We start from the raw sequence: 14725 nt of genomic DNA, 5'->3' as shown, positions 1-14725 counted from the left end.
TGAGGGTGTGAGTAATGAGAATGTCTAAGTTGTGGGATAAAATTGAGGCAGAGGCAGCCAGAAGGGGACAGAGGGGGGGGGGGGGGGGTAGCCTCCTCTGCACCCTGGTGACATACCCCTACTCCAAGGTCCTGCATGTGTGGGTGGTTGTGGTGGAGCGGGAAGAGGGAGGCAGCTGGAGATGGGGAGGGAAGGAAGGGAGGGGCAAGTGACCCCTCCCTGGGGCCAGCTCCCCCGCTGACCCCAGTAGGCACCCCCATACCGCCAGGGAAAGGGGGCCCAGGCCCATCCAGACCAGGGCCCAGTGCAGCAGCGCCTCCCGGCCCCACAGAGCCCGGGACAGTCCACCCAACCCCACCACAGAGAAAACTGCACCCACCCCACCATCCACTCATCTTCCAGACTACATGAGACGATAGACGCCCAGGCTGAGATCTTCCTCCACCTCTCCTGTATCTCCCCCTCCTGCAGAGAGAGTTCCTGAAGAGAGGAAAGCTCCTGCAAGATGTGACAATCTCCCCCACCAGTTGAAGAGCCCCCCAGGTGGCTCGATGCACCGGCGGCACCCTGCTCCAGGGCTGGGCCCCCATGCACCCACCCGCCCACAACCCCGGCAACACACCAACCAGGACCCAAGCCCCCGAGGCCCAGCCCGGGCCCCAGCCCAGAGACGGAGCACCCCCAGAACCTCACGCCCATCCCGGACCCACCCAGGGGCAGCCAGGCTACCAGGTCAGTAACCCACGTCCGTCAGCACAGACCCTCCCCTAGCCCCGCTGCACGCAGCCGCGAGGAAACAGTCACCTGAGAGCCAACAGAGCCCCTAACCCGACATGACCGCTACCCCGGGTACAGCCCCCCAAGGAAGATGCCTCCGGGGAACCCCCCGACGCCCTAAGCCTGTCCCTACCCCCACACCAATCACAACAGTGAAGGCGGAACCAAACTATGACCCCCCACCCCCACTAGGTGATGAAGCTGATCAAAGGAGCCCAGAGCAATTGATCTGATGTGGTGGCAGAGGCTGTATCAAGACTAATGTAATCTAATAGATAATTTCTATATTGGTTAGAATTAAGATTATTTTTATTTTTCCAGGTCATGAGGACTGTTTTCTTGGCTATGCATAGGGCAGTGAAAACCATATGGGCGATATTCTTTTCTGAAGTGACATTATCTAAGCTGCCCAACAAACACACTAAGGGGGAAGTTGGAATGTTACATTTCAGACACTTCGATAAGTCTTCACATATCTCGCGCCAAAACTTCTGAACTGGTGGACAGAACCAAAGAGCGTGGATATAATTGTCCGGTGAATTGGTTTGGCAGTGTGAGCAGTTGTTGGTAGACGTAAAGCCCATCTTGAACATCCGATGACCTGTATAGTGCACTCTATGTAGTATTTTATATTGAATTAATTGAAGACTGGGATTTCTAATTAGATGAAAGGTTTTTAAGCAAATCTGAGACCAGAAGTTTAGGTCTAAGTTAACTGATAAATCCGCTTCCCATTTTGCAATAGGAAGTGATATTGATTCTTCTGTTTTAGGAAGCATTCTGTATATTTTGGATAGTAATTTGGGGGTTTTAAGAGTAAGAAATTGAACCACACTTGGTGGTGTTTGTAGTTCAACTTGACCCGGTTTAAATTTCTTTTTTACTATGGATTTAATTTGTTGATATTCTAAAAATCTTTTCTTATTGATCCCATATTGTGTAACTAGTCCGTCAAATGAAATAAATTCTGCAGTCTTCAATCACGTCCGTCGGAGTCCCGGTCGGTCGGTCCGGTGTCGGTCCCTGAGTCCAACCTTCAGCACCGACATACGGCGCTCCTCTCTCTCTGTGCACGAGCTGCGCAGTCACGCTGGCAGCATTCAACCCAGCGTGTGCAGGAAGTGAGCGGAAGGGCCTTTCAAAGTAAAGTCTGAATGAAAATTGAGTGTTTAAAAGGGTTTCACTTGTGAGGCACATTTAAAAACGTTTCTCTGTCAGTTTCTAATCCAACCCCACACAGATGTTCCTGCTACTTCATCATCATCACCTGTTACCTGTCTGCGTCTCACCTGTTTTGATCACCGTTCATCAGATCCACTGTCTCTGAAACACACCCGATGACATCATCACATTTTTGGTTGAAAATCATTTCTGTTTCTTGGAGGGGATGATGCCCAGGTGTGTTTAGAGAGGTGCGGGGAATAGGGTGGCATCTCCTCCTGATGTATGACGAGCCAACCCCGACTGATGTGATTGGATTAAACAATCACAGTCACATTTCTTTCCCTGACTGAAGCATTAACATGCTGGTACTTTTTTAAAATGATGAAAAAGGTTTTAAAGCTTTAAAGTGAATTCAAACTACCAGCAGGTTCTCAGCTCCACAGGTCACGGCTGATTCCTTCAGCAGAAGGAATCTGAGTAAAGGAGGAGACCCAATCCCAGGTGAGTCCATCCCAAACATCAAACCTTGACCCACATGATGACACTCAGGACCTCCTCCAGGCTGGAACACCAGCTTTTAGGCTGAGAGGTCAAATCTTCGTGAGCCTGACAAATCGTCAAAGTGCCTTCACCTCAAACAGGAAGCGAAGAAAGAGCCACTGTGACATCACTTCCAGGACACAGGTGTGTTTCATTGCACAGAAGTTAAAGCTGTGCTTTGGTGTCATGACTTAAGGAGGCCTGTGAATTCATTAAGACTAAATTTTTGTTGTTCAACCTCCTGAAGAATTTTAATGCACCTGTGAGTCTCTTACACTCAGGTTTACCTGTCACAGGTGAGTCAGACACCTCATGTTAACCTGAACCCTCCGTCAGGTGTTTAAAGTAGATTTTTTTTTATTTTTCCCTGCAAAATGACTGCAGTCACCGAAACACATTCAGGGATGGTTTCCTTAGAAACCACCATCATCCCAGCCTGCACGTGATGCGTTCAGTGGATATCGGTAAACGGCACGAACATAAAAAAAATCCACATCGCTGAAACGTTTCTGCTGAGCTATTTGACAACTAAGCAGCGCTGCCGTGTGGCCAAACGAGTGCACTGCATCAGAAATCAAACAAACTTCCAAACCACCAGATTTTTTAGCATTAAACAAAACACTCTTTTTAATATTGGCTTTTATTTCTCCATATACAATCAACAGAAGCTTTTCAGTTATCTTCAGAGGCATTCGTGATGATGAGGAAACATGAACAGATGCGGAAATCCGTTCAGTGTGGCATATCTCTGCGCATACTTCAGTGGTAGACCCAAAAAAATCCTCCACAGCTGATGAACAGGATCTGAAAGTCACGAGAAAAAAATCCAGCAAAGAGAAAAAAAAAACACACAAATAACCAACATGGAAGCAAAATGACCCGAGTAAATAAGTGAAACCAAAATTCTTTGTCAAAGCGAAGACATTTGTAAAAACGTACGAGTTCATGTTTCCCCGTGTGTCACAGCAGAGCAGTGTGAGGTGGAAAGCTTCCTGCAATAGAATGTGAAAGATTGTGCCAGAATCTCGTTGATCCATCTACGGTTTATCGGGGTAGTTACAGTTATGGTAATAGTTGAAGGAAACGAGACCAACAGCCAAATCGTCGCACACCAGAGGACCACCAGAATCACCCTGTGAGGATTTTAATTTGTCAGATTTTTTTATACGTTTGTCAACAGAACACAAGTTTCCACTGAAAGCACAGAAAACATACCTGACAGAATCCTTTGGTTGTCTTATATCCACCTGCACAGATAACATTGGCAGGAAGACCAGGCCACTGTTTCTTACAGACCTGTTTATCAATGACAGACACGCCCACCACCCTCAGCTCATCAACAGATTCACCATCACGTTTAGTTTTTCCCCATCCAGCCACCTGACACACTTGATTTTCTTTTAGGTGTATTTCAGCAGATGGAAGCTGAACTGTCTGTACTCTGTGGCCTAATCGAACTTTCTCAGACAGCTAGAGACAGAGCATGGAGTTAAATAGAAACATGTTTTTTCATATAGAAGCGTTTATTAAAAATGTAATTATACCACAAATACGTCACATAAAACTGATGTTGCAATAAATATGGACTTACTTGGAGTAACATGATGTCATTACCTAGTTCAATTTGTAGGTAATTTTCATGGATGATTTTTTTTTTAATTCTTACTTTCTGCTGATCAGCCTTCTTCAGATTGTGGTTGCCGAGAGCGACGTGTGTGAGGCCTCTGAGGGAGTAATTATTGAGAGGGAATTTAAAATTTAAACTATTTTAAACCTGATATCTTGATTTCTCACTGTTACATGCAGGCTAATGTCAGCAGTGCTGTAACTAACGGCTGTCAGAGGTTTGTTTGTTGTTACATATTCCAAATGTCATTAATATTTGATGATGTTAAAGTTAATCATCTTTTATTGTCCCTTAAAATAACACCTGCCTTATACAATAACTTAGAGTGATCTGATGAATAAATACAAGTTTGAAAATGTTTTGTATAAACTTGAAGAACAGGAAATCAAACTCACAATTTGTCACAGTGTGCACTAGTGAGCACAAAGTCTTCAGTGATGAGAAAACCTCCACAGACATGTCGACCCTTGTTATCCTGCACTGACACCATGTACGGCATCGAGTTCTCCGGAGCTTTTTCTCCATGAATAATTCCTGTTGCAAACTCTGATAAATAAAAGAAGAAGTTAAAGTCAGTGTGGCTTTTACAGCATTAAGATAAATCAGGTATATTTGAAGTCTCACTGATGTCTGGTAGACATGGTAGAAGACAAAGAAGAAGCTTGTGCAGACGGTGCATGGTACCAGCAGGAACCTCAAACCGTCCTTTACTCTGTAGACTGGCTAGATAAGACTTTTATACATCACGCATCTTAGTTTGAAGGCTGGACTATCTTCATCATCTCGACTTCCTGTCATGCCAACCGCAGGCTTGTTCTTAGCATTATCTAATGTTGGAATCTTGTTGGTTATGATACACACAGCTGTCACATCTAGTTTTGTTTTTTTCCTGTTGGTACATTTAGACTTTATTGGCTCTCATTCTGCAGTTTACAGACATTTTGATCCACCTGAAGTAACCGGCACCGTCACAACCATTAGTGACCTCACGGTGTCTGCTGTGAGGACGGCTCTGGAGACCAGAGACAGCACACACTTAATACATATAACAGTCAGAGACACCACAACACTTATACTGTAAAATGATTTTTACGATTTGTTAAATGAATTTAGTTTAGTTCTGAGTAAAGAAGAGAGGTGTCTGTATAGAAATTTTCCAAGCCCCCCCCCCCCCCCTTCTTACAAGAGTGGTTAGCATCATGGAGAAAACAAAAACACGCTAGAGAGAAGAGATTTCATCAGCTGAAAGTGAGATTAAGAGCTGTTCAGTGTGCGATTCAGCAGCAACTCTCAGGTGAAACTGTATTCAACATCATCATACAGGCCTGCAGGTAAACAAATACAACAGAAAACAAACTGAAGCCTTGCTGGGAAACATCCTATTTTTCATGGTTGGATCAGGGTTCCAAGTAGAGCTTCAACATGCAACAGGAAGAAATGGGAGTGAGACAGAACATTGTTTTGAGTATGCAAAACAACTCTTAAACTGAAACAGGCTGTTTTACAGTCCAATAAGGTGCCTTTAAAGTCTGAACTGAACTCTGGCTCATTTCGATTCCTCAAATTTACAGTTAAAGACCAAAAACACAACTGAATGATTGATTACATAAAATAAAGGTAGTGCATTAAAACCTCAAGGATGACAGGTGCACAGAAATGTACCTGTCCAGCCAGTTCAAGACATTTGTTGCCATGGTAATCTCCGTCATCCACCTCGCTGTCCCCTGGAGCCAGCATCACCCTCGGTGGGAGTTATCGTGGTGAGCATTCTGTTTACACACATATGAGAGAAGGAGAGATGCTAACAGCTCTCTGGCCTAAAATGTTGACGAATTGTCACCTAGCGTAAAATATTACGCTTAGGGAGTGAGAACGTGTTGCCCCACATCTCCTGTGTCCGCGCTTTATTCCCAGGATACCTCAGAGCCTGAAGCAGAGCAGCCAAACAACCATATTCGACTCCACCGTCTGAGGGATATCAATATTTTGGCCCAAGACTTTATTGATCTTATACACAAGGGTGCAAAAAGCAGCCCACCCCACCTGAACTCATGGATAATTAAAAGGATGAAAGCCTAGACTCATCGTCACCATCTCCTGTCTATAAAAGAGTCTTTTCAAAATGTGCTTCATTAGTTACACTTTGCTAGTAGCAGGTTGGATCTCCTTTTGCCTTCAGAGCTGCTTCACTTCTTCGAGACACAGAGTCAACGAGGTGTCAGATACATCTTCCACATATTTTGGTCCATATTGACACAACAGCATCACACAGATGCTGCAGACAAATCCATGATGTGAAACTCCAGTTCCACCACATCCCAGGTGCTCTATTCGACTGAGATCTGGTGACTGTTTATACTAAATTCTGACCCGATCATCTCAATGTTGCAGCAGACATTTCAACTCAGTTTTATTCATACAGTGCCAAATCACAACAGTTGCCTCAAGGTGTGTGACATAGTAAGACCCTACAACAATACATAGAAAAGCCCAACAATCAGATGAGCAAGCATCTGATTGCTCATCTGATGCTTGCTCATCAGATGAGCAAGTGGGAAGGAAAAACTCCCTTTTCAACGGGAAGAAACTCAAAAAACTGTTTTTAAATCGGGATCAGGTCTGTAGTTGTGTATTACCAACAAGTTCTCGCTCGTCAAATGTGTGACGAATGGTCAGGCTCCCTCTGCTTCACTTATCGATGTGCAGGGTACCCCCCTCGCGTCGAGAATTGGCGTGCAGGGTCCTCTCATTGAATACTATAGGAAGAGCCTGTTGTCCGAAATCACATTGTAGTGACGTATACTGAACACAATAAATTATATAATGTAAACAACTACCTGAGAAAGTATGGAACGCCAGGACTGCCATAATGAATTAATTAAATACACCATTAAATAATTAATTAAATGTGTCAATAATTAATTAATTAAATGTGTCAATAATTAATTAAATGTGTCAATAATTAATTAAATGTGTCAATAATTAATTAAAATTGGAATTAATTAATTAAATAAATAGTTATGACACATGTAATTAATTAATTATTGACACATTTAATTAATTATTTATGTATTTCACATTTTAATTAATTATTGACACATTTAATTAATTAATTATTGACACATTTAATTAATTATTTATGTATTTCACATTTTAATTAATTATTGACACATTTAATTAATTATTGACACATTTAATTAATTATTTAATGATATATTTATTTATTTCATTTTGGCAGTCCTGGCGCCTGGCTCTCATCATGAAATAATTTTATCTGTCAGCCTCACCCATCAAACTCAGGGGCGGGGTTAACGCTGCCCATGCAGCTTCTCTAACATTTGATTGGTTGCCGTGCAAAGTAAGTCAAAACAGGTCGATCCTAGATAATCGATTGCTTGTGTAGACTTGGGGCAGCCAGGTATCCCAGAATGCAGATCAAATCACAGGCAGCAATGGTGGTGGTGTAGTTTTAAAATACCCCGTTTTTCTGTCACCAGCTACACTTTTAACAGTGTTTTAGCCGCGAATGTCGCGACGTATGTCTGGTCAGGTTGTCAACATAGAACATGTTTGCAAAAGTGCTCAGATGTTTTCAGAGATTTCACTAGCTCTGCTAACAATTAGCATGCAGAGTGCACCGAGGGGGTTACATTAACCGGTTTGTTTACATATTCCACTCTCCGTGTTCCACATGTTGCATTCGCAGATTCTCATTTTCACCGAACGATCGTCTCTTTCCGTGTGAAAATTAGATGTGTCATAACTATTTATTTAATTAATTAATTCCAATTTTAATTAATTATTGCCACATTTAATTAATTATTTAATGGTGTATTTAATTAATTCATTATGGCAGTCCTGGCACTCCATAGATTCACTCTAAGAAAGAGAAACGTAATATGGGCCAAGTGATCAGTTTGATATCAATCTTTTGTGATAAACCGTCGTATTTACATTATTTGTACAGTACGAATGATTTGCTTTGGTACCTCCAGTTCTCCTCTGTCTGCCCCGCCCCCTCCCTCAGTCGCTTAGTGCCTCGGATCATACCAAGATTAGGGGGGATTTACGCACAGTCGTAAATTCCCACAGTGTGCACTATGTGCTTCGAATATTGTGTGTAGTTTTTGTTTTATAAAGTTGTCAGCCAGGCATCTAACTATGAAAAAATTACACTCCAAAAGACCCCGGGCTTCTGAAAAAACAACCCGGGCTTAAGCCCAGTAAGTCAACCCCCCCCCCCCGCTCCGCCACTGATCTACACACAGGGTAGACTCTTGATGGAGTGATGAAGATCGGATATCTGCAGACATACCTAGGGGGTCAGAGGTAGTGATATGCGATACCACTGATTTTCTTTCCGATCCGATACCAAGTGATATTCAGGGTGGTATCGACGATACTGATCTGATACCAATACTTTGTACAAAAACTTATTTCATTTATTGTATCTCAAATTATAGCGTCATAATGATTACAGGACATCAGATTTCTTGTTCTTATCACTTAATAATGCAGAGTTCATCCCATAGAAATAAAAAAACTGAAGTTGTGCGCTGTTTGAACACCTTGCCTGCCTGCAGCACTAAAGGACTCCGTGAGAGACGTCTGTCTCGCCCTAGCAGCGTCATCCCTGTCCCTGTCCTCCTCTTCAGTTCGCCTCAACATACGCTCGTTATATTCTGTGATATGATTTACTCTGAGGTGTTTGCAAGGTTAGTGATGTTGCCACAACCATACACGCCAACCCTCCCGATTTTTCCGGGAGAATCCCAAATTCCAGTGCCCCTCCCGAAAATCTCCCGGAGCCACCATTCTCCCGAATTTCTCCCACCCGGACAACAAAATTGAAAAACCATATCGCAGAATTTATAGCGTGGCCCAGCCAATTCCAGTTTCCAACAATGGCGGCAGTTTTAATATTACTCATATTTCTCTTTCTGGGTCGCAAAAAACTTTTAGCATGTTTTCAGGTGAGAATGTAGCTGTGTAAACTTCAAATATCTGAGCCGACCGACACATCGTCTTCAAACCCCCGCGGTCTTTCGCTACTCGGGTTAAACATCATATATAAGTCACTTTGATAACTTAAAAATGTTATTGTTGGCTTTTTCAGTGTTTTATTTGTTCGTGAGTAAATCAGTTTGGCTGAGATTAAAGTTATTAGATTAAATTAAATTTAACTTTATTAATTCCTCGGGACGGTTCCTCCGGGGTTTTCACACAGCTGAATAGCTGAATAAACGTCAAACAGAAACTGATTAAACAGAAGAGTTTACATCAGCGCCCGGTTATATTTTAGATAGCAAGGAGCAGATGGCAGTTTCACTCCACCGAGGGAGCTCGTGACGTACTACCCGGCTTTCTTTAGACCGCGAAGGCCGGGTCCTCAGGTGGAAGCAGCCTCTGAATTTGGACACACCCGCTGTTTCCGGCCAGCCAATAATAACGGTGACATTTAATGTATTTTACCCGATAAATAAACCCTGTAAAATGTATTTATCACCCCCCCCAACAGCCCTTTTGAATGTCTCCCTTATTCTGAAGTTTCAAGGTTGGCAAGTATGGCCACAACACCTCACTTTTTTGCCACATGTATTGCTGCACAGTAGTTTTTTGCATCCAGCGCTTCATAGACGTCTTTGAGAACTTTTATCGAAGCAGTTCCAGTACTGTGCAGTTTCCTAAAACCAGACTGGAAGGGAGATAAAATCCTATTTTCATCCAGATAACTTTGAAGTTGATTATTTACCAGCCTTTGAAGAACCTTAGATAAGACACAGAGTTTGGAAATTGGCCTGTATTTACTAACTGTTGAAGAATCACCAGCTTTCAGTGGGGGAGTACAGAGGCACACTTCCACATCTGTGGTAAAGCCTTCTGTTGTAGAGAAAGATTAAAAATATAAGACACTACCTCAGCTATGATATTTGCAGCCAAGTGCAAGAAGGAAGGAGAACGATTGTGAGGACGAGTTTCTGGTGTTGGGGCTATTCAAAGCCTTACAAACCTCTTCTACTGTGACAGGTGTGAAGGAAAAGGTATCAGTAAGCAGGAACTACGAGCAGAGTTGTGTGCAAGAGGTTTACCATCAGATACTGTGCTGAACAAAGAGCAAGAAGCAACAAAGTGTTTGTTAAAGCAACATTTCAGTTTTGTCTGACACAGGAGTGGAGTCGATATTTAAGTGAGGAGGAAGCTCTGAGGAGTCACAGCTGGCAGAGACACTTTATAGTTTGCCAAAACCTCCTACGGTCGTTTGGACTGTCAGTCGTTAAAGTAAAAAATAGTTACATTGGATCTTGATGATGGAGGCAGTAATCCGATTACACAGCTAATGAAAACGTAGCCAATCAGCATCAGAGCCAGACTTCCTGCCCAGGCCTGGTTTCTCTCATGTAGGAGATCGGCCGGTACTGAACCAAACCAGGCCTGTCCCGACCTTTCACCCTGACCTGGCAAAAAGGGGCGTGTCTGTCCACAAAGTAGACACAACTCTCCTGTAAATGTTCCCAAACTGACATTGTCAGCCTGTTTAATACGGCCCCAGTTCAAACTGATGCGGGCTCGGAGCATGAGATTTTAGTGTTTCTCACAGCACCAACTATGCAGTGATCACTCAGGTCGTTGGCAAAAACTGCAGATGTGGAAAACTTACGCAGCATATTAGTTAAAAAAGGTCAATAAGAGCAGATTTATCTGGGTGTTTAGGATCAAGGCGTGTGAGGCTTTAAATAATTTGAGTCAGTTTTAAAAACAAGCAGCGTGCCTTAAAATCATCAGACACAGAAGAAAGCCAGTCCCAATGAAAATCATCCATCTGAAAGACGTCATTAAAATGCAGCTCAGATAAAAGTTGAACCAGAGACGGTGATGTGCTGGGGGAAGCAGATGGAGGCTGATAGCAGCCAACAACAGTCTGATTTCCAAACAGATCAATAGTTAAGGCCAAGATTCCAAATGGCTGAGGTGCAGATGGAGAGAAGAAGACTTGAGCAGCAAGACAGACCTTCACATAAACTTCCAGACCTCCGCCTTTTCTGGGACAGTCTGAGTGCTAAATGTTAAATCCATCAGTTGCTACGTTTTTATCCAGTAAAGATTTGGAAAGTCTCAGAAACAACAATGATACCAGCACCGCTTGAACAGGCCCAGATTCCAATCATATCCATGTTAGGAAGCACACGACGTGATGCATGTGTAACCCAGACAGTTTTTAACATCTGCTGGTGTTTCACATTCAGCCAGAGGCCCAGGGTTAGGTTGGATACCAGACAATAATAAAAGCATCGTTATTAGACTCTAGAGCTCGTTTATAGCTGACACCACATGTAGAGTTTAAGTTCACACAGAGACGATGACATTTTTCTACAACCAGCAAACAATAAACAAGAAATGTAACAAGAGTTTCAGAAGAAGCTGTTTTACAGAGAAATGATTCCCTGAAGACAAAATTATTATTATCATCTTTATTTCTCCAGGTGAAAATTTAATTGAGATTAAAAATGTTGTTTTCAAGAGAGACCTGGCATCATGGCAGAAAGAGTCAAAAATACATCATAATTCAAACAAATACAAAATAGGAGAAACATCCTACATAAACTTCATAAAGTTTCATTAACAGACTTTGAACAATGGACTTCAAACTTCCCCCCAAAACAACAGAAACACATTTGAAGACAATGAATGACATTTATCCCTCTAAAGAAGGACTTAGACTACGATTTAATATGAATGAGAACATGTTCATAAATGGATGCAACCAAAGATTTCATCAATCCCTGATTTAGAGACAACAGAACATTTGGTTTGATTTCACAAGATAAGAATGACGACTGAGTTGGAAGATTGTTTTATGTTTAGTCAAATCTTTCCTACATAAAGTCGGATTACAAAATCATCCCCTAAGTTTGTTGTTTTATTCAAGGAATTGAAATTATAGAGAAAATCTGTGAAATGACTTAAAGAAAACAAACCACAAAAACTCTATGCTCTAAACCCCCTGGTTTAGGTCGGCAACCTTTCTGATGATGAGTGCATCTAAAATTTCCTCAGAAGTCAATGTGCCATATGATTGCATTAGCAATAAATTACACACTATATAGAACCACTTCATAGGATTATATTTGTGTGCAGATGTTTGCAGCTATCAGCGAATATTTATCAGCTATTTTGAAGCAAAAAAATACTTTTTATCCATAACAGCAAATGAACTGTACAACAGAAAATACAAATGCTATTTATGGTCTCCTCACAACAATTATAAGAAAAATAAACTGGGCCAATATGTCATGTTTGTTAATACAGGGACACACATGTTAATGTGATCTCTGGTCTCCCACTCAGAGACACAGGTCTCCGAGTGTCCAGCATTCAGACCTGAGGACTCTCTTCATGTGAGAGAAAATCTGCTCACACAGATATGTGGAGCCAAACACTGTCAATAAGGCCTCTGCAATGTTCTGAAGACAGTTAAACCTGTCAGGTAGTGATGTCCAGCAGGTGAACATGCAGCTCCATGAACATGCACAGCTGTGGATTCCAGCTGTGTTTGTACTTCTGCAAACTTTGACCCCACAGAGTCGAGCTTTTCAGTTCAATCAGCTGCATTTTGATGTCCTCTGTGTGCAGCCAGTTAATGCGACACAAATCCAGCTGCTCATTAAAGCTTTCTGGTTTGATCAGAAAAGAAAACATTGTTCAAAACACCTGAAAGTCCCAAAAACACATTGTGAATTCTGTCTCGAGTATCTGGATGTATCCGAGTATTTACGTGGTGCTGATGCTCCTGAAGCTTTTGAAGTGTCTGAATGTGGAACTTTCAACATCGCTTGAAAAAACTGCCAGCTAGCAACGTCCCTCTCACCGGTAGGCTAAGTTATTTTTAGCCAGTTACAAGTTGAATCTGGTAGTTGGGGTTGTTAGCTAAGATACTGTCATTAAGAAGAGGCACAACTAATGGGTCTATGTGAGCTAATTTGGGTTGTGTACCGCTGGCCCGGCCATTTATTTTTTTAATGCACCTTCCCAGATTACTTCACTGCGTGTCGTGCCCAGGGCTGGACTGGGACAAAAAATCAGCCTGAGCATTTTGACTAGAGACCGGCCCACCAGGTATTAAAGCCATAAAGCCTTTGAATGAAAACAAACACTGTTGTGACAGTGATGTACAGTCTTGTTCCTGGTGTTATTAGTCTCTCAGAAACAGTTCATAACTTCCCTTCAACTCATTCATGTCACCTAAAAGGTAAACCTGTTTCTCCATCACCTGATCAGCTCTGATGATTCAGTAAGGACATATCCTGGTCTCATCTTCATGTTTCCCTCTCACCACATTTCCAAACCGACATCATGACCAGCAGCTTTAAAGCTGTGGCTCCAGCAAACATCAGCTGATACTAGAAATTAATATTAAATAAATTCTAACAACAGCTGATCAAGCTTAAACGTCCTGCTGTTGTTTAGCACGACATCCGCTGGTTTCCTCTTTTGGCGCAAACGATAAACAAACAAGAGAGCCGATCAGCTGATCATTGATCAGTTTCATGATTGAAGTAGCAACAGGAGAGGGAGGGGAGAGAATGACAGTGTAAAGACACAGAATAAATCCAGCTTTGTGTCTTTTCCATTCTAGCTGAAGTCCGGGACAAACTGTGTTCCTTCTCAGCTCAACACGAAACGCGTAATATTTTCTCTGAATACGAGACGATTCTGTTTTTTTACAGGACGGTTGGAAACTCAGGTCATAACCTCTTACCTGAAGTTCAGTTCACCTGACACTCGGACCGGCGGCCGCCTCGGGTCTCCGCTCCTCCTGGGTTGCCGACCCCTGCTCTAAAGCATCTGATTTGGATTCCTGAGATCAAATATATTTTCCTTTGTGTTTGTTTTCTTCCCATTTGTGGCTTTAATGTAGTGTTACATCCTGTTTGTTTGCTTCCATCTGTATACATGTCCAGATTCACTGTTATGTTTCTATTCTTACATTGCTGTGTGATCACTGTTCCCTCTGCTGACTGATGTGACCTTTTGTATCTTACACTGATACTTGTCATATTTGTATCTGCGCCTAAATATAAAAAGTTCCATCCTAAAACACAGCTCCACCTGCTGCAGTTCTCCCTCTGAACCACTAGATGTCTCTGTTATCTAAATGAAGACGTGCAGCACAGCAACCACAGCAGCGCTCAGATCACACGTGTCCTGTTATTATGTATAAAAGCATGAAACAGGTGAGACAGGTGGGATCAATATTAATGTTGTGGAAATATATGAAAAAGCAACAGAAGAGTGAAAACATTTCGTGTTTCTAGAAAGATCTTTCAGCTCACAGCTGCTCACAGACTGTATTTACAAGTGACAAACTGCAATTCCACAGTACATCTACAGTATATATCAAATATATTCTGTATTCAAATCTATTGAGTGATGTTTGAAAGTCTTTCCAGGTGAGTTTGATCCAGGAGGGTCTGAAGCCAGAGTCAGACAGAGACTGTGCAGAGACTGTAGAAGGACAGAGCAGCAGCAGAGCAGTCCAGATACACTGATGATCCTCTGTCAGATCCAGAGGGACACACAGGGATGATGCTGGACTCTACATTGTGTCTGACAGTGGAG

The 14725-nt window shown here is 42.4% G+C and overlaps 2 protein-coding genes across 2 annotated transcripts in view; both read right to left on the bottom strand.

The window, feature by feature from the left end:
- LOC308403419 (NACHT, LRR and PYD domains-containing protein 12-like) overlaps positions 1-14725 on the bottom strand; it is a 420441-nt gene that overhangs the window by 109063 nt on the left and 296653 nt on the right. The gene's annotated exons all lie outside the window — the stretch shown is intronic.
- Positions 3519-4787, bottom strand: LOC308399704 (granzyme B(G,H)-like; the record flags this gene model as incomplete). Its single annotated transcript, XM_080887086.1, has 5 exons — positions 3519-3614; positions 3697-3951; positions 4073-4205; positions 4504-4654; positions 4733-4787. 5 exons carry the CDS (start codon positions 4785-4787, stop codon positions 3519-3521), a joined length of 690 nt encoding a protein of 229 aa, XP_080743212.1.

The sequence above is a fragment of the Rhamphochromis sp. 'chilingali' genome (genome assembly GCF_963969265.1).
Source record: "Rhamphochromis sp. 'chilingali' genome assembly, chromosome: 1".
Lineage (NCBI taxonomy): Eukaryota > Metazoa > Chordata > Actinopteri > Cichliformes > Cichlidae > Rhamphochromis > Rhamphochromis sp. 'chilingali'.
The sequence above is the reverse complement of the archived record's forward strand: the minus strand, read 5'-3'. Positions and strand labels throughout refer to the sequence as shown.